Source organism: Sarcophilus harrisii, chromosome 3 (genome assembly GCF_902635505.1).
Source record: "Sarcophilus harrisii chromosome 3, mSarHar1.11, whole genome shotgun sequence".
Classification (NCBI taxonomy): Eukaryota; Metazoa; Chordata; class Mammalia; order Dasyuromorphia; family Dasyuridae; genus Sarcophilus; species Sarcophilus harrisii.
Genome location: NC_045428.1, coordinates 220,540,178 through 220,561,538, shown reverse-complemented (window position 1 = coordinate 220,561,538; position 21,361 = coordinate 220,540,178). Strand labels below are relative to the sequence as shown.

Sequence of the window (21,361 nt, the reverse complement as noted above, 5' to 3'; positions counted from 1 at the left end):
TTCTCAGGTTCCTAGATTTTTTCACCTGAGCATGTAGATTTTACCCATAGAATGTTTTCTCTATATATTTAAAAAGAAACGGTAAAAAATTCTTTAAAGAAATACATAGTCACCCTGCAAGGCATAGTTTATAATTTTATCAAGTTTGAATTTTCTTTCTTGCATCTGAAACTTTACTTCTGGTGTATACACAAAAACAAAAAAACTTGAGAAATTGTATGATAATCACACCTTAGTCCCTTCATATCTATTCATATAGATCAATTTGTGATGACTACGTCAGCATGTGGTTTTAGTGTTGTCATAGCAGGCCTTTGAAAGTAATTTAAATGTTTCAATTATAAAGTAGTTGGTTTCAAAAGGATGAAGCAGGAAATACTATTTCCATTAACATGAAGGAAGAACATGACAGATAACTTTTTTTTTTCCAATTTGTAAAATGCTAAAAATAGGTGAATTTGTTCCTCCAAACATTTAAAAATTTTACTGTTTTACCATTTCCAAGGCGAGACAACTGCCTGCTGTAGAAAATTATGCTGTTGACATTCTGTATCTTAATGTTTTACATTCAAATTTGTTATGATGTAACAAGCTGTGAATTTGCTTCATAAGAAAAACAACTCTGCAGCCTTAAAATTGACTCCTTGGCCTAAAAGTGAGAAAGCATGAGTTCTAGGCTCATTCTGTGACCTCCAGGTCAGCTGGGCCTCAAGGGATGAAATGCATGGAGGATTTTGTTAAAGTGGATATTTTAGTAAATGGACTGTGAAACAAAGTCATGATTCACTAATTTTATTTCCATAACTTTAAATCATATCTCTCACATACTACATTTTGACAGTTCTATTGGGGAAGGGGAAGCAAGGAAGTAACAACCCTTGGCAAGAAAAAGCAACTATTAAAGAAAGCATTCATGAAACACCACCAGAAAATCTTAATAACACTAAAAATAATTAAGCATGTAGCTTTATTCTAGTACATAAACAATTTTATTACAATTAGCTGGTATATAAAGTGTTTTTTCACCTAAATCCACAATTCTTTCCATCTTCCTTGAACACTGACAATTGATAAATAAATTAACTCAACAGCCTCCTATGTATTAGCTGCTGGGACTGTCAGCTGAAGGACTAACTAAGAAGACTATGGCATAATAATAAGCAGCCATTACTTTTCTCAAGACTTCTTAATTTCCAAAAGCATATAAAATTTTAGTCTAGAAAAATAAGTGTAGATCTTATAAAATTAAGCTTTTAGATTGAAATCAAAAGAGCACCACCTTTTTAACAAGCACACACACAAAATACTGAAAAATATTTCCTAAACTAGAAGAAAGCATGCTACTGTGATTTAATGGAACCACGCTAAAGATTCAATAAGCTGTACATCCCTCAGGTGCTGGCCAGAGATTGGTGGATGGGGGGTTGGAAGCAGCGCACATGTTCCACAGGAGTGCTTTCTCCATCACCAGATTTCAAGTACTTGTCTAAGATAGTAATTATTTCATCATTTAAGATCTGGAACTTTCGAATTCTCTCGACCATCTTCTTCAAAGGCTGAAAAAAGTCCAAATTAACAGTGTTATGACTTAAAAGTCAAATTTGAAGCCTTTCAAAGTCTCCCATATATTACATAAGTGGATCAAAGTCTATCCTGGCACAAGTGCAAACAATGCCTGTGTTGGAATTCCAACACAACAATGCTGTTGGAATGAAAACTATCAATGCCAAGAGAAACTTTAATCCACCCATTGGTCTGAAAGTACTTCTGAGCCCAACTTGTGTCTTGATTGTGGAGTGGATTGCTGTAGTTTGCCAAATTTACTAACCTTTTCCCTCTAATCCTGAGTTTTACTTGAACCTTTTCTACACACATCTTTCATTTAACAACCATCACTCTTCTAGTAAAAATGCAGCCAAGTAATCTTGTTTTTGCCCTAAAAAAGTTACATCTATGTGGGCATTTTCCTACTGCTATACTAGAAACTATATGTGGGGAGGATCCTTTTCAACATACCACATTCTTTATCACTTCATCTTTGCCATCATGTTTTTGTACTTTAAGCAAATGGTAGCAGAAGTCTAATACATCAAAGCGACGCTGTTGTCCTAGAAGCACAATAATCATACATCCGGCCCAATGGAGCCCATCTCCAAAGCACTGTCTAGAGAAAAAAAAAATAACAAAGTGTAACTGAGCTTTTTTTTAATGGAATTAGTGTTATTACACAATTCTTTATACACACACACAAAATGGCAATTACAACTACATAAATGGGGCAGGATTTACACTTAAGACAAAATTTCCACTTAACAAGCTGGGTAACCATGCCTAAATCTTTGAGTCTCAGTTTGTTATTTATAAATATTTCACACTGTATGGGTTATTGATAGCCTCGAGGGATAATTGCATAAAATGCTTTGTAAGCCTTTTGTGGTCTTAGGCATGTCAACCTTTCAGTGTCCTTTTGCATTACATATTATACATGAAAGACATTGGCTTAGATGAGTTCCTGTCAATTCTGTTTTCTTTAGAATGAAAGGCTTACTAAAATTAACTTTTCATATTCATAGCCAATATCTGTGATAGTACAAATTCCAAATGCATCAATTCTCAGTTTAAAATAAAAAAACAAAATAAAGGAAGGTAAATTGAGCAATTTTTCCTAGCATTCTTCCAAACTCTTATCTTTTGGCACTTACTTGTTCAAAGATCTTAAAAGTGGTTTTTATCTTCATCTCCTTAAAGAAGGTAGCTCAGAATTAGGGAAACAGCTTAAGACTTTATGCCCCTACTTTCTGCTCATTATCTGGTTTTGGATTCAGTTGTCCTAAATGCTAGATGTTTGCTTAGGTTTGGAGAATACTCTAATCCTCTACTACCATAAACTTGAATTTTTATAATTCCAGGTTATCCTAATGTAGGAATAATGATGATCCCTTTGGAAACCTTTCATTATGTTGAGTATCCTTGCATCTGGCTTTTCAAAAATTGGGGAAGACTAAAATTTAACAAACACTTACTCCACAGTGAACTCATGTGTTCCTACAGGAATACAGTACACAAACTGCATAGCACTCCAGAGCCTGTGAAATTCCACACATTCATCTACATGCATGACCCCATTGCTTGGGAGAGGTCCACGCCAGATTGGATCATCTAGGAATGTCCTAATCCGGGTCAGGATCACTTCAAACATAGATAAACCACAGCAGAGACGTTCCTTGGTCAGCAAATCTCCTTCTCTTGCTATTGCAATTTGCTAGTATTCAAGAGAAAACAATAACTTAGATAAAATAAGTATGGTTTTTAATTAAGCCTCTCCCTCCCTTCACTTAAATACAGCAAAGGAGGAAAAAAAGTGATACGCCTATCAACAGACATCAGAAAATCTGCTTACTATATATGGTTTGCAAGTAACTTTTCCCTCCTTTTTAAAGTCTTAGAAATAATGTAGATTAGAACTGTGTATTTGAAGATGCTACTCTTGCTAATGACTCTTATTCTTGTACACACCTATTGTTAAAAAGCCTATTGTGTGACTCAACACATCTCATGCTAGATGGGTTTTGAGTTGATCTTTACAGCTGCAATGTGTACATTTGGGACTGGGAGTCAAAGACTCTCTGTCAAGAGTGTATAAAAACCCATCCTATTTCTTACTGTTGCAGCCGAGGCACGTAGGTATTATGCATGTGTGATGTATGTAGGTAGGCCATAGTTGTATTCTAGACAACAGACAATTCATCCTTTTTTTTTTTTTTTTTAAACTCCATTTATAAAATAATCTGGAGACCTTATTATCTTTTTTGTATTTTTCTAATTCTTGTATCAGTCACCTGCAGCCCGTATCTTCAAGTAATATTAAAAAAGGGTCTTATTTTTCCTACATCTTACTTTTCTCCTTTCCTCCATGTAATTTTAATGACAATGTTTTAAATAGAATACATCATTCTAAACCCATATCCCTTTTAGTAATCCCATCAGTATCTCAATATTGACTAAACAATTTTTTAAATGATTCATGTCTCCCAAAACAACTACATACCTGAGGCGTTCCCAATCTCTCAATTAAAGGAACAAGATGCAATGGAGCATATTTTGACTCTAATCTTTTCATTTTTGCATCAAGTCTTTCGCCTTCTGTAACAATAAAAACAAAATAAACATAAATCACATCCTAAATTCCCTGGGGAATGGGAAGTATTTAATTTGTAAACAAATAAAGTAATGGAAAAATTATTTTATTTTATATAATCTTTGTGTTTACTTTTGATTAAGCAGAAAAATAGCACACTCAGAAATTATCTAATTCAGACAAAATACTGACTTGTAAGTTTGACCTATTTGTACATGACTTCCCTTGGAAAAGCCAATGGTATCCTAACTAAATAATACTGGGCAAAAAAGAACAAAGCAATGCTTCATTCTTACCTTTGACATGAACCCTTGGCAAGATATTCTGGAATGGAGCAGCATGCAACAAATCACACACTTCTTCTAAGGACTAAAAACCAATGAGAAAAATACAAATTAGAAAAAAGAAACAGCCTCTTAAGATAAAAAGATATTTTTGAATAGTCAAGGGCCAAGAAAAAATATTGCTATTTACAAAAGTTACGCCAGAGGGCACTAATCCCACAATTTAACAGTATTGTGATGAGTTTATTTTTCAGCCCTATTCTAGGCCAGGAACTGACTCTCCCAGCGTAAATCAACTAATCTAGGCCAAGCTCTGTTCACCTACAGAGTGATCATCTCTTAAAGAGATAGACCTCAAGCAAACCTGCAGAAGGACTCATTTCAATGATAGGAAGAGACAACAAATGAGTGAGTTTTAAATCTATCAAAATATCTACCTCCCAGAAAAAAACAAGGGTTTCTTAAAGACTCCCACATACTTTAGCCAAAAAGGAAATAAGCACAAATGGCCTGGAATAGGCCAAGAGATTAATAATATCAGAACTACCTCATAAGACAAAGGGTACAATATTCTCCTTAAAAGGGGAGGCTGAGGCTAAAAGATTAAATGACTTGCCCACAACTGCAACCCACACAGAGAAGTGTCAAACCCAGGGCTCCTGACCCCCCAAATTTTATGTTCATTCTCTTACACCACGATGATTAAATCACCTTCTAAAAAATCAAACAAAAATCTAAGTCACTTAGTCACCTCATATCTTGCATAAAGAAATAGACATCTTAAAATATTTAAAGTTCTAGAAACCTTCAATTAAAACAAAAAAGCAGCAGCCATGTAGTATGATACAAAGCACTAGGACAGCAGGAATCTGATTTCAGCATCTAGCGTAGTACTTGACCTACTTGGATGTGGTCTGGACCTCTGATTTCATTATGGGCTAAGGATTCCCTCCCAACTCCTATACTAATTTAGATCAGCAGCTTTACTACTTATAGTTTTGTAGAGGCAATTGTTGGGGACTTAACCCTGAGGGGTTAAGGGGCTTGTCCAGACTCTCATAACCGATTTGTGTCAATTTTTAAGGGGTATGGATGCTGGTGGTGAAGAGAAGACATTCTAAAGGAGAGGTTCCAATCTTAAGCATAGATGATTAAGGTGCTCCATATTTCCACATAACAAAGGAGTATCAAGCAAAAATCTGTTGTGTGGATGAAATACCTCATGAAGAGTAGAAGAACAAGGAGACTTAGTGTGAACAGGAGACAGGTCACGGAACAGATAAATTTAGATAGCCAGAATGGTGCAAAATTGTAGATGGCCTTGGAAGTTCATTATTGAGTTCAAACATTTACCTAAGCTGAGGCACTTAGTACTGAAGAGGCACTAAGACTAGCCCTATTTTTAAGAAATGGAAAAATCTTTTATTCCTGATGTATCAATTTCCATTTGTCAGTTGTTTTCTGTTTAACCAATGCTTAATGAAATGCACTATCACAAATGCTGTAAGGCAGCTCAAGTAATATGAGCCCCTGGACACAAATGTGCACTTGGTACATTTTTTTGTTCTATTCAGATTCTAAAATTATTCAATACTGTTCTGTTTTTCAGTTGAGTCAATCTTGGCAGAATAGCTCTAGCTAAAATGTAAACAAGAAAGGACTCCTAACAAGGAAGAGCAAAATTAGGCTTTTAAACATGACTTTGTTAAACTATGAGCACATATCACCTAACCATTCTGAGCTGGTTTACCCAGCTGTAAAAATTATAAGCTTCTTTTGGGGTAATGATAAATTTGTAATCATACTTTTAAATGTTTCCTGATGTGTCCTGAAAAGCTGCATGAAAAGGGAATTTTGTGAATATTTAAAATATACTAGAGGAGTTTGCTATTTTAATGGAATCCTTTTATATTTTAAATTTTTATTTAAAAATATATAATCCTTTTGTAATTTAAATATTAAAAAATTAAAATTTAAGTATAACCTAGCTGGCTAAAAATGTAAATTCTTAAAATAAGGCATATTTGTATATCTAGCTAGATGGATTTAAGTGAATTAACCTGGGTCAATTAAAAAAAAATCCCTCTACTTCCACTGCCCCAGGAAGGCCCTTGTCTTTTTTTAATCCACTTTCCAATCTCATTAAGTTCCAGTATTCAAAACTTGTAAATTGCTTGAGGGTAGTGTCATTTTAGGTTTTATAACTTGGCACAGTGCAGCTCAGAAAAACCACTCAAAACTTGTTGACTAACAGTTCCTATTTTTTTTTTTAAATAAAATTCTATAATCCCTGTGGGCACCAATTATGATTTGATGAACATAAGCAATCCAAACACTTTACCAGACTCTCCTGTCCCCTGAAATAGAAACAACAAAATACTCTTCAAAAACCCATGTTTTCATTTGGGGGAGATGGTACAGTGTTTGCAAGAATTTTAATCCTTCCCTTTAAAAAGAAATTTGATTTCTAGGACTAAGTAGAACTGTCATGAACATCATCAAAGGTTTGTAAATTCTAACTCAGATGACAATCCTGAACACTCACCAAACTCTGTTCTATGAGGAGACAAAAGAGGACAGCATTTCCCACTTCCCTTAGGTTCTGGAAACAGACTGTCTTCAGTTCTGCATATTCAACAATGTCCTTCAGCTGATGATGGAAGAACTCTAAGATTCCTGAGATTGCAAAAAGAGTCAGTCAATGCTGGAAGGAAGAAAATGAAAATCCCCAAACCACTGTCCCATGTTTGAGGAGCATATACATAAACACATTAGCTATTGTGTTCACATGCTTCTAGGGACAAACTCTATTGGGAGGCAGGTTCATGATAACACAATTCAGTTTTCTAAATTTTTCTCCATAAATTATGATTTTGTTCTTGATTAGGCCACATTCTTCTTCCTGAGTAGGGGTCTTTTTCTTATACTCCATGGTAAGTATCCTTTAATCTCAAATGTTGAAAGTTCATGAGCAGTCCCACTTCTCTAAGCAGAGGACCTAAGTCCTACTGAAGTAGGATTATAAAAGCAAACAAAATCTCTCCAATTTCCTTTTCACTCCAGTTTCACAAGGTATACCTGTCCCTTTGTCAGGGCTAACCTCTCCATATTTGTCATCTCCTTTGCCTTTATGCACCTTTAATCTTGACTCCTTGCCTGAATCCTTCCCTTCTGTGATTATTTTAAAATTTTATTTTCTGACTCTGACATCCTTTCTATCATTCTCTCTCCTCCCTATCATCTGCCAATCTAAAAAAGGGGTAGACCACACTCAATCCTCATTTCATCTTACAATTTGATTCCTCTTTCAACTATCCTATTGAAAAAAGATCCCATAAAGTTCATTAATATCCTTAGCGTGAAATCTAAGGGTTTTAAAAAAGTTTACTGATGCCTTTTGTTTTTATACTAGTCACTTCGGCACCATAGTGCACCTTTCTTTTTCACAAAGGTGCATGTGATAAGAGTATTCCAATCTCATCATTTCCCATCTTTCCAATAAAAGGTAGAGAGAGATTTCTTCAAATTTTCTCTAGCAGCAATACGGGTCAGTATAACTAGTACTATTGTTCTTTGATGTTTCCATAGCCATATTTATTGTTTTACTGATTCTGCTTATTGTACTCTCCATAGGTTTCCTTATATCCAAGTTTTTTTTATTTCCTCATGTTTGGAAGTTTTACTGAGAAATAATACCCTATTATAGTAATATGAAAATTTGCTTAGCCATTCTGCCCAGCAGCGAATAGTTCGTTTCCCATAAAAGGTCACATCACTTCCTTCAGTGTCTCCGGTGCTGACTACTTCTGTCCTGTCATTTTTGCCATTTTGCTGGGTGCAAAGTAAAACCTAGAAATTGTTTTTAAGTTTGTATTTCCAATTTTTAGTGATTTGGAACTGGATTTTGTATAGTTAATATTTTCAAAATTCTTTTGAAAACTATTCATATCTTTTAACCATTTATCCACTAAGAAGTGACATGGTTAAATTTGTATTCGTTTTCTACATCTTGGATATCAGCCCTAAATGAGAGATATCAGAAGCAAAACTTATTTTCCCTCAATTGAGAGTTTTCTCTTTTTATCCTTGGTTTATTGATATTGTTCATGTAAAAGATTTTCTACTTTATGTAATTGAAATGACCTTTTCAGACCTTCTATAATGGTCTGTACTTCTTCTTTCACTAAGAATTCTTTCCTTATTAGAAAAGTATCTTCCACATATTTTCCTCTATTAATAAAAAACTTTTAGTGCTATAAAGTTTAAGATTCTGATCTCAGAACAAGGGAAAGAAAGAAATTGCTTTTCTAGTTTTTTTTGACAGTTCTTGTCCAATATTCTTGAGTTAAAACAAACACTGGGCTACTACATTTCTAATTCTTGTCTATCCATTCACTTTTTCTATTTTTAAACAGTAAGTTACTGTACCATATAGATTTTGAAGATTAACTGTTTTAAAATATAGAGTTGGACCTGAAGGAGGCAGTCCATGCTAGTCTATGTTTAATTATCAGCATCAGGATAGTCCAATTCAGGAGTCACCTCTTCCATATGTTCCCCCCCCCCCCCCGAGGCAATTGGGGTTAAGTAACTTGCTTGATGTCACACAGCTAGCAAGTGTTAAGTGTCTGAGACCAAATTTGAACTCAGATTCTCCTGACTAGAGCTGGTACTCTATTCAATGTGCCACCTAGCTGCCGCCTTTTTCTGAATTTTTAAGTAAAAGTCATCTCTGTATTTTTGGTTGTGATTTTCCATACTCCTGTTGACCCTTATGTATTTATTGAATGTTTCCCCTTATCACAGATGTTTTTACCTCCTCCTTAGTCTTTATTTAAATACAGATCTTTAAGATAGAATTCTGCATTGTAACCATTTATTCTAGCATCATGTCTTGCACATAATAGATGAAAACTATTAGTTTAATTCTGGGTACATAACCACAACATAATAGGCAAAAATAAATGCTAAAAATGACTATGATATTCAGCAAATTTCTTAAGACTAGCTTAAAACTATAGGTCTTTCCCCTAAATAATTTTTTAAATAAATTATCTTTCTACTTTAAAAGTCATCTTTAAATTCATGGTTTATCAGCTATTTTTATACAATTCAAATCACCTCTCAGAGGCTAGAGTAGGGTTTTGCCCAGATAATTTTTGCTGATTAGGTTAAAGCTAGTGTCCACTAGGAAATGTCATAATTTAGTGGAGGTTCTTTTTTGTTGTTGTTTTGTTTTTTAAACTGGGAGTTTGAATTTAATCTGTTCCCTGAAATGGCAACTGAGGGATTAGGAACAGTGACTCTGATCAGCAGGTGCTCTGATCCTTTTACCCCCGAAGGTAAGAGAGTGGATCTTCCTATTTATGGAACAATCCGTAACTGGAAAAGCACTGAATCACAATCACTTTACTGCAGGACCCGGTCACAAAAATCTAAAGAGGAAATGAGCGCTGGAGATTTACCTTATTTCAGATGGGATTGAGGGGGCAGGACACCCCAATTTTTCTTTATAAGAATCTTGGAATGGTTTTGGAACTATCCTCATTTGAAAGTAGCAAAAACAGTTTTATTTCAGAGCAGCATTTTTTTTATAAATATATTTCTTGAAGGCAAAGCAGCAGTCATATTCTCTATGATAGACTTTTAAAATATACTGTTGCCTTGTTTTATACACTATACTTAGTAAAAACTGAAAAACAGTGAAGCAAATACAAACCACAAAATGAATGTATAGAGTATAAAATATTTCACAACTTTTGTCCTTCACCCTCCCTGTAAGAAAGGTAAGTTTTATTATCCATGCTCTACAACCATGACTATTCTCATTCAGAGTTCAACTTCTTCTCAGGGTCCATATTCATTTAATAAATATTAAACACCTACTCTGTGTAAGATACTATGCTAAGATTGGGAATACTTAAACACCAAGCAATCCCAGATCTCAGAAAGTGTATATCTGAATGGATTTGGTTTTAAATAGTTGGGTTTTACTATTCAAATATTTGTGCATGGGAGGAATCTATTGATCTATTCAAATAAACACACACACACACATATTGAAATATAAAAATTTGCTAGAATTTGATTTATTGTCCTTTTTCTTGGCGTGTTTAACTTTCCTAGAATAATGTAATTCCTAGAATATGTAACAATCTTAATTTATAGCATTCTACATGAATCAACACCACTGGATAACAAGGGAAGATGGAATTTGTCCAGTCCCCTCTCACTCTCCTACCTTCTTACCTTCACCTTCAGATATGGTACTTGGAAGCTAGGGGTGAGTTCATCACGCTGCCTGGATCATCTCCTCCACAATGAACATATTTATACAAATTAAAAATGCCTTAAAGAGAATGCCAGGATGCTCTAATCTCTCTCTGTTGAACATTGCTAATCATCAACTGTGTAATTACAATATTATACTTCTCATGATGAAACACCGTGGTTTAGTGAAAAGATGCTCAGGCTCATATAAAGAAAACTTGGATTCAAGAGCTACAGTTGTTATATGCTGGCTGCTCTTCCCAATATACCATGGTTTCCGACACTGAGATGCAGAATTGATACCACTACCAATGACAGATGGGCAACTTCTTACCACTAGTTTTCTACATTACAAAAATCATTGGCCATCATCATCATCATCACTATTATTTTTGCTGAGGCAATTGGGGTTAAGTGACTTGCCCAGGGTCACACAACCAGGAAGTATTAAGTGTCTGAGGTCAGCCAGATTTAAACTCGGGTCCTTCTGACTTCAGGGCTGGTGCTCTATCCACTGTACCACCTTGTTGCCCCTAATTTTTTTAATATGATAATAATATAAATAAGGTTCACACACATTCCCATAGCCACACAACTGGGCTTTAAACTTTCTGGTCCAACCTTCCTTCTGTGGCACTCCATCTCCTGTCTCTTACTTTGCAATGGTGACCACCCATGCCTAGAACACAGACTCTTCCTACTTCTGCCTCACCAGATCCCGCTATTCCTTTGAAATGAAGCTTGAGTACCACTTTCCAAAAGGCCTTCCTGATTGTCCTGCCTCCCAAATAACCTTGTGGTTAATACTTATATTCTCCTTATATTTATTCCGATTATACTTCTCATATGTTGTTTATTCTTTATATTCATATCCCCAGCAACTAATGTGATGCATCACAAATAGTCATTGGGACTAGTGATTAATGATCACTGAATATCAAACACCTTCCCACTAAAAGAATGACTTTTCCAGTAAAACTTTTAGGACCTTTGTTAAATATTCATTTTCTCTCTGCCTTTTCACCAGAGGGAGAGACTGTCAAATGGAAGAGAGCTAATGAGTTCAAAGTTGTCATTGGTTGCCCTGGCTTTTGTTTTTGTAAACTCCCTCTGGAATATCTATTGAGAGGATGCCTAAAGGGTACCATGTTCCCAGAGAAAGAGCCATAGAAACACCAATTGTCTAATCTGTTAGTTTTTTAAATATTTTGTTATCTGTATTTCAGCATAATTGGTTACTTTGTAATCATATGTATTTTATTTTGTGCACTTAAAAAGTGTTAATCAGCTTATCACAAGTTCTCTACATTACAAAACCCATACTCTTTACCAAACTGACAACAGATGAGTTCACAACACTAAAAAGATTAATGCATACTTTTACTTTTCCAGCCAAGATGGTAGGACAAAGTCCATTGTACTGTGTTGCTGCAGTGATGACTTGGATTTCAATGAATGGATAAACTCTCCAATTGCTGCCTACTCAGTTAAACCTACCACAGAATAATATCATACCTTGGTAGCAGAATGGATATATAAAATCAGACCAAAACTAGAAAGCATCTCATTTTATCCTCACAACTGTGGTAAGTAGGTACTTGAGGTCTCTGTTTTAAGGTTGAAGAAACTGAGGCAAACAAATTCTTACAGTTTCAAGAGCACCTGCCTCCCAAGGATTATTGTGAGGATAAAATGAGATAGTTTATAAAGTGCTCTGCAAACTTTAAAATGCTATATAGATGCTATTATTATCATCATTTGGAATACAAATAGGGAATATAAACACTGAACACACACACATTCTTTAATTTTCTTTTTAAAGATAAAGATTCCTGCAATATTCAATTTTCACTATGTTGGTGAAATCATTAAAACTGTTTTATTTGATTTGAATAGCCTCAAAATAAGTATGCTGCAAGTCACTTTAAGACTGTTACCATGGGAACAGAATCTTTGGTTAAGGCTCCTAAAGACCTAATATGCCCATCTGTGGCTTATGTTTCCCTTAAGTAGGGACAAATTCTCATTAGAAGAAAAATCTGTAAATAAAAAAAAAACAGTCTGGAATGGCTGGATTCTTAATCACTCAAACCCAATAAAGCCCTTCTAATGAAGAGTCTGATTTGGGGAATGAAACTCGGGGAGTGCTAAATTACTTAAGGGTAAAATCTGGTGTGTGGCCATAAACAAAGAAAACAGATTTCTACTGAAATAAGCAGGGATTCATTGTACTTTAGACCCTAAAGCAAAGGTCAAGACATTTCAAATTGGGATGAGGCTAATGAAAATCTCCCTTAGGCAAGGAAAGTGCCTGTAGCAACCAGGTGATAGACTGGTGAGTGGATGAATATATTGAGCTAGGAATCCAAAAGAAAGTAATACAAAGTGGAAAAAGCTTACAGATTTAAATAAGAGTTTCTAGTACCTTCCCAAAGATGTGACTAAAATGAACCTGTGATTAGTTATTACAAATGACTTATATACATATATAGGAATGAAATAGGTTTTTAATGTCTGTCCTTCTTCCTGGGAGTTACCTTTCAAATGTATCTGCCAAAGTCTGATTTTCTAAATGTAATGATAAGAATAAGTTATATTTACATATGGCTAGATGTTAAGGACCATGGCTAAGTGCATTGTAAGGGGCAGGTCAATTCTCCGAGAGCCTCCACAGCTGTGAAAGCAGCCTTTACTGACACAGGTGTGGCTTGTGGACTGGGAAAAATAAATTGGAGGCAGAGTGAAGAGGGGAGAGGTCAGACAATGCAATAGTCTCAGTCTCCTTGTATCACCATCACCCTCTCAAAAGAAGGGAAAAGGTTTACCAGAGGTAAAGCAAAGTTACATATTGTGTTCCCAACAGCTAAAGACTGCTCTTTTAGCATCACACCCTTTCCCAAAACCTGAATATTACCAACAAATAGTGGATTTCTTGGGAATGGAGAATCCTAATTTCATTTGAGCATTATTTTTCTTCAAACATAAGCCAGACTACTTAATATCAGCCTACATTTCCGCCTTTCCCCATAAGAATTTCAGAAAGAATTTAGACACTCATTTCAAAGCCATCAATTTGATGGGTTATAACAATGTAAGGTCTTTCCACTTATTCTGTCATCTTCATAGAACTCCCACTTTTGGATCTAGCCAAACTGGCCTTCTCTCTATTCCTCACAAAATCATCCTTTGCTCTGCCTAGGAGACAAACCTAGAATGGACACCCTTCTTTACCTTTACAGATTCCCTCTCTTCCTTCAAGAACCACTTATGTACAAAATCTGAATGAAGCCTTTTCTGACCCCTCATTATCTACATTATCTACCCTCTATATATTCATATTTATTTATTTTATGTTGGGGAAGTTTGTATGGTATAGTTTATGTACTAGTCCCCTCCATTAGAATGGAAGTTCTTTGAAAATAGGGACCATTTCCTTCTTTGTACTTATACTTTGTACTTGTAAATCCCAGTGTCTATGAGAAGGAAGGCCAAACAACAAGAAGTAGGTGCTTAATAAACATCTGATGCTTAACTGAGGGATGAAGTTTAGTTAGTCAATAAATTATTTAAACTGTTTCTATAAGGAAAGGGACACACACAACCTCCAATACATATCACAAGCACACCATACACACTTGGTCACTCACCAGGAGAGCCATATTCGTGTCTGGGCAATCTACAGATCTTCGGCATCACCTCCATCAATGTCTTCACATACTGAAGAATGGTACCTTGCAACTGCAGGGAGTAAAACATTGGAAACTTGTGTTACTTAGAATGCTTTGGTAATTCACCAATATGGGTGGTTCACACATTAACAAGTCATATTTCCTGAATCTCAGGATTTTTTCCATGAGCTGCTGTGCTCCCAAGTATTCACCACCACTCATTTACCAACATGTCTTTCACTGAATCATTCCTAGTAAATAAAGAAAAAGTTAAGCAAAACTGAGCAACAAAACACCTAGCTAGTTATATGCAACATTCTGCACCCACAGTCCCTCGTGTTTCTCTTATTAGAGAAGGGAAGCATTGTTTTATCAACCTATTTGCTAGGATCAAGATTGGTCAATGCAATTAAACTGAGCTATTTTACTTAGAATACTGCACTTATATTATTTTCTTCATTTTTTCATACTTTGCATCTATTCATAGAAAACTCTGTTTTCTGGAATTCCTCCAAAGTCATTTCTGATGGTGCAAGTACATTCTATTTCATTTGTGCTCCCTGTTAGGATGTTTATAATGGCTCTCAAAATTTCATGATGCAGAGATGGCAGCTGAGCTAAGTTTGGTCTCCCTTTATCTGTTAAGGTTACTACCTACTGAAATGGTTCACGATAAACCATTACCACTCTTCATTATGAAACTATAGGATCTGTACCACACATATGCCCCAATGCCCCAGTACACAGGCAATTAAAAGAGATACTAACCTCAGGTTAAGTTCAAATAGTAATAGCACCACTAACTGTATAAGGATCTCCCACTGACAACATCCTGATTTAGAAACAATATCATTTATATTCTATTTTTATTAAACATTTCCCAGTCACATTTTAATCTGGTTCCAGCAGCATGCTGTAGTGTTGAACCTCTTGTGTTTGCCATTTCTGTTTTACATAGCACATCTTCAAATTCATTAGTAACTTTATTCTCAGACCCCAAAATAAGGACTTCACTGACAAGGCAGTTTCATAACAGTAGAAATCACTTTGGTTCTGCACTCGAGAGGATCTGGATTCAAATCCAACTTTGGACACTTACAATCAAGGGTGATGTTATTAGACAAGATGCAATAGAGTGCTGGACCCGGGAGTCTAGAAGTTCTAAATTAAAATCCTACTCCAGAAATTCACTAGCTGGATGATCTGAGCAAATTATTTCACTAAGGCTCAGTTTCCCTAAATAAATGAGCCAGACTTGGCCATCACTTCTGCTTCTACACCCATGATCCAGACCATGACCATAATTTCTTTTTCTTATAAAACTCATTTAGTATTCAGTATTAAATGTTCCTAAACATCTTGTGTATTTGCAGAAATTAGGAAGCACAAGATTTATCCTAAATTGCTACTGACTTACTAAATGACCCAAAGATAAATTAATCTGCTCCTTTGTGCTTCAATTTCTATTCTATTATTAAGATGGAAATAATACCAGTAAGACTTTAACTACCTCAAAGGACTCATCATTGAATCTGTAAAATACTTTTGGCACTGCAAAGGAAAAGTTCTTTTACACTTAACATTCTTGTTATTTAAAGCACTTTACAAACATTAACTCCATCTCATAAATCCTTTCAACTTCAACTGCTATCAACTAGTTGATAAAAGTCCTGAGTTTCAATGATTTATTTTAAATTAGTTTGACTCACCATATCTGAGGGTTGGTCCAACTGTCAAAGGCCTATCTATAATCAGGACGTTAGCCATTTTAAGACAGAAGCACCTATGACTCACAGAAGCAGAGATCGACAAAAGTGGAAGCTTTTGCTCAGAATAAATCTAGAAACTGGTACTGCTAAAATGATTCTCAAATTTTTCCATATCCAAGAACCATTATTACCAGTCTCTTCAGAGTTCTTTTGAGCCAATCTATGGCTCATGTTCCCTTCCATAAAAAAAAGATGTTTCATTTTTGAGGTATCACGACCTCTAAAGAGCAGTATATATTTTTGTGACTCCCAACTCTAGTAATACTCATGATATTATAATAAAAAGACAAGACAATTTTTGATTAACACAATCGTTAACTGATGCTGAAATGATGCTGAAAGAAGGCTACCACCCATCTCCTGGCAGAGAAGGGATAGAATCAGAATAGAGAATAACTTTTTTTTTTTTTTTTTTTTTGGAGAGGATGAGGATGTGACCAAAGTGAGAATTTGTTTTGCCCAATTATGCATTTTTGTCACAAGGATTTTCTCTTTCTTTCCCCCCTCCCCCCCCCCCCCCCCCCCAAAGATCAGGAGTGAAGATAAATTTCTGTTAACCTAAAAAAAAAAATTGAAGTTATTACTGAAGAAATGTTTTAAAAGCAGGCCCAGAAAGGAAATTGCCAAGCATACTTTCCTTGCACAACTCCTGGGGCACAGCGGCTACTACCAAATTATTGTTAAGAACTCTGACTCCTGTATGTTCAACCTCTTTCAGAGTCCCTTGGCAAGATTCCTGGACCTCGTTAATCTCCCAGTCTTTGTGGTGATACAATACCAGAATTTACTCCAAGGTGTTTGTGAAGTTTACTCCTAAATATCCAATATTCTGCAAAAATCTACCATTGTGGTAGTGTAAAAAAGGCATTGGATTGTAGTGTAGTAGAAGTCAGGTTCACAACCCAACTCTGTCACTTCAAGGAAATTATTCAATTTCTCTGGTCTTCATTTTTCTCATCTGTAGAATAAAAGGATTGGGCTAGATGGTCTGAGACCCTCCCAGCTCTAGATTTGAGTCTATTATCTAATACTTAACATTCTCACATCGATAGTAATATTGCTGTGAATCGCAACATGCATATAGTGGACATAAATAGTCTATATGTAGCATTTTATCAATGATGAGCTGTATTTGAAGAAATTATGTAAGAGATATAATTAAAGGCATGAATGATTAAAAAAGGAGATAAGCCAATCATGAAGAAAAAATGAGAGATAAGAGATGGACTTAGGCTAAGGGATATATTGGTATATATTGCTGAAATTCTATAATAATCAGTGTGTTTGGTGGATCTTCTATGAAAGAAAAAGTCAACAATTTCATAGTAAGAAAAAGCATGGAATAATTGTAATCTGCACTGGTGAAAGGATTCCATAACCCTTCCATAAATAAGATCAATAAGGTCAAGATCTAAGTATCCATTAAACATGTTGGGATCAAATGGAATCAAATGGAGGGGCTGTGAAAAGATGGGTATATTAATGTACTATTGATAGAGCTGTGAATTAGCACAACTCTTTTGAAAAATAATTTGGAATTTTACAACCAAAATGCTGATATTCTTTGAGATACCAATTCTACATAGATGCCCCAGGAGGCCATCCAAAAAAAAAAAAAAAAAAAAAGAAATTGTGTGTTAGTGTATGTGTGTTGATGTGTGAGGAGGCAGCCCACCATATACATCAAAATATATTATAGCAGCACTTTTTTGGGTTAGCAAAGTACTAAACAAGGCAAATGCCCACTGATTGGGGAAAAGCTAAATAAATACTACATAAATGCAATAGAATATTAATGTCATAAGAGGAATAAGATGAATAGAGATCATTATGGAAAGACTTATATGAACTGACTAAGTAAAATAAAGAAAATATATAAATGGATTATAGTAATATAAATGAAAGAACACAAAACCACAAAACAATTGAAACTGAACATTGTGATCTTGTAAAAACCAGGCATAGACTCAAAGAAATTATATGAAAAGACATGTTTTTTCACTCATGCAGAAGTGGATGTTCGTGGGTGTGAAATACTGCACAAAACAGTGGGTAGTTTTGGTTTTTTTTTTTTTTTGATGTATTGATTAGTTTTGCTGATTTGGTTTTTCCCCCCATGTTAAAAAACTATTCTTTGTTAGAAGAGATGGTTCTTTGGGAGGGTAAATGGGGAAGAATAGAAAGGGAAATGTGGGTGTTGTAAAAGCACAAGACATCAATAATCTATTTTAAAGAGAATTTGATGGACTTTAAAATCTGGAACATGTAGCTTTTTTTTTTTTTTAAAAGCTCTTAATAGTCACAGCTGCAGAAAATAAATTTAAAATGTTAATTATAAGGGCATGAATTGGTCAATACTATACATTGATACAAAAAAAATTCTTATTTATGTTCATGAGATGCATTATTTATCAGAGAAAACAGAACTCCTACAGTTTTAACTCCAGTAAGTACTCAAGAGTGAGTGGCTAAGCCTTGACTTGTCTGCAGGAGCCCTTATTTACACTGCTTTTCCTTCTCTCTATGTAATTAACTACTACCTTAACAACAAGACTACAAAATCCAGATTCAATAAGAGAACCACAGGAAAATAGCAGGTTTTTACTAGTCATCATTAAGAGCCCAGGGTATCTATCTCTGTCAAAAATGTATGCTACTTTAAAAGAACTTAAAAAATGTCACTAGTGACATTGACTAAAGTTTTTTCTACTTCCAAAGTTCTAAATGCTATCCAATCTAAATTCTCCTTTAACTACACTACTTTTATTTTGAGAGATGATGTGTTATCTTGGGGGAAAAAAAAGTCTCAATATCTGAGATATGAAAAATCAATTGCCTCATTTAAGCATTATGTGCTAGATAAAAGAAACAACCCCAAGAAGTTTACATTCTATTCTGATTTTGTAATAAGCAATGTGACTGCTAGGCAGATTGCTCCATCCTAATCAGTTTCCTAATAGTTAAAATTAAGACAGTACTTCTATTACTTCATAATGTCATTTGGAGGAAGGCATTTTTTTGTTAACTTTAAAGTACTACAAAAAACCTTTGAAATTCTGGGTGCAATCCAAATATTATTACATTACATTAACATAATGCTTTATTAAACATGAAAGAAGGACATGCTTGCATATAGAAATGCTCCAGCAAGAGAACATTCTTCCTTCTCTTGTTGTTTCTAGCAGATACAGAATTGTCTTGGATTATTCAAAATTTCTTTTTCTTTATATTTGAAGATTTTTTTCTTTGATCACTTGCATTTTGTTTGTTTGCCATTGAAACTATGAATTTATCCACTATGTGTTTTGGAGTTTGTAGGATAGGATTTTTTACTAGAGATAATCTATCAATTATCTAACTGGCACTTTTGAAGTTCTTGGCAGTGTTCTTTTATTAATTCTTACATCATGATATTCAGATTTTTTGACTTGTATTTTCCTGGAAGCCCTATGATCTTTAAGTTGTCTTAATACTGCCTTTCTTTAAGGTCAATGTTTAGTTTGTATAGAGATCTTATTTTCTAGTAAAATGACTGCTTTTTGCTTTTTTATTCCAGATCAGCCTTCAATTCTACCACAAGTGCTCTCCCCTTCCTCATCTTCATTTACTGGCTTTCCTGATTTCCTTTAGGATATAAATAAAATTTCCTTTCTACAGAAAACTTTTACATTCCCAACCTACTGTTCTCTTTTTGTTTCTCTGAGAAGGTTTGCTACATAGGCATTATTTCTATTCTGTCAATGATTTCCGGTGTGTAGGCCATAAAACTACTTTCACAACTCTTATTTCCCTCTTGAACTACTGAGAAACATCTTGTTGTGGTTTTATTCTCTCCGGAGAATCCAATTTCAGCAGATATTGAATGATTTTCCTTTTCCTTGCAATACTTATTCATAGATGTCTGGCCATATTTAGATGACTATTTCCCTATTATTAGTCCAAACAAAATCTTTTTTTAAAAGTTGTAGTAAGTTCATTTATTTTAATGCACATTGCTTTATGAATCATGTTAGGAGAGAAAAATAAGAGCAAAAGGGAAAAATTATGGGAGATATATAGATATATAGATATATATGATCAGAAAAATAGAAGTGAATGTAGCATGTGTTAATTTACATTCAGTCTCCTTAGATCTTTTTCTGGATGCAGATGGCATCCTTCCCTTTCCCTTCCCTTGGTTAAAAAAAATAATAATTAATTTAAAAAGGAAAACAAAGAGAAAAAATTTAAAAAGAAAACAGAGGAAAACCAGCTTAACTGAATGACATTTGAGAGAGAAGGCCACTGACCTAGGATAGGGAAAAGACTTAACTGAGGCGCCTTAATAGCTTCAAATATCCCAAGGGAATGATTTCAGGACTGAGCTGGATTTAATTGGGTTTATTATTGCTCAGTCTTTTCAGTGTGTCAAATCTTCATGACCCCATCTGGGGCTTTCTTGGCAAAGACACTAAGATCCTTTGTCATTACTTTTCATTACTCATCATACATAAATACAAGTATCTAGGGCTGGATTTGAACTCGGGTTTTGAGGTTCTATCCACTGTAAAGTTATATATGAATGCTTTAAATAGGGTTTCTAAAAGGGAACAGGGTTGAGATTCAGCAGAATTCTCAAAGACCAGACATAAGATCTTTGTAAAACCTGTGCCCACAATCCCTAAGGATCATAGCTGTGGTGAGGAAACGGCATGTGCTCTTGGTTAAAAAGACAGCTGCTGTGAGAGGAGTGCTATATGTCTAAGACAGAGGAGTTCCCAAGTCCCATGCTTTTGGAGAAATATCAAGAATTTCTGGGCCAAGGATTGATCATTTAAGCTTGAGAAACAGTACAGGGATGGGGCCATGAGGGAGAGACACAAAATTAAGGCTTTATATTCTCTTCTATGAAATATTCAGACCATATAATTCCAGCGTGAATGGAGGTTTCCTCTCTAGCAAGCTTAGGGCTGTTTTCCTTCTGTGGGTAAAGGAATCTGTTTTCCTGTCTCTAGAGAGGATTATCTTAATATGTAGGGTTGTACTATAAGGCTTTGAGCTTTGTATAGGTCTGTTGGGTATAAAGGACTCAAGAGAACATAAGAGATTTACAAATGGCAGCTCCAAGTCTATCTATTCTGGGTTCAATCCCAACCCTTAGGGTAACGAATCTGAAACCTGTGTAAAACTAGAGGGAAAGGAGAATAAAATGATTTTTTTGGTTCCTGTGAACCTTCTGCATTCTTTCTCTCA

At 35.0% G+C, this 21,361-nt stretch overlaps 1 protein-coding gene across 2 annotated transcripts in view; it reads right to left on the bottom strand.

The window, feature by feature from the left end:
- Nucleotides 1-776: 776 nt before the first annotated feature.
- The window catches only part of CYFIP1 (cytoplasmic FMR1 interacting protein 1), a 159,885-nt gene continuing 139,300 nt past the window's right edge, over nt 777-21,361 (bottom strand). The window contains exons 24-30 of one of the 2 annotated variants that reach the window (XM_003765622.3): nt 14,340-14,430; nt 6,968-7,098; nt 4,435-4,507; nt 4,049-4,143; nt 3,024-3,262; nt 2,017-2,164; nt 777-1,556 (exon numbers count right to left, since the gene is read on the bottom strand). In XM_003765622.3, coding sequence (XP_003765670.1) covers nt 1,392-1,556; nt 2,017-2,164; nt 3,024-3,262; nt 4,049-4,143; nt 4,435-4,507; nt 6,968-7,098; nt 14,340-14,430 — 942 coding nt within the window. In that variant the 3' untranslated portion in view covers nt 777-1,391. The remainder of the gene's footprint in view (nt 1,557-2,016; nt 2,165-3,023; nt 3,263-4,048; nt 4,144-4,434; nt 4,508-6,967; nt 7,099-14,339; nt 14,431-21,361) is intronic. The other variant, XM_031959085.1, reaches the window with a different exon arrangement.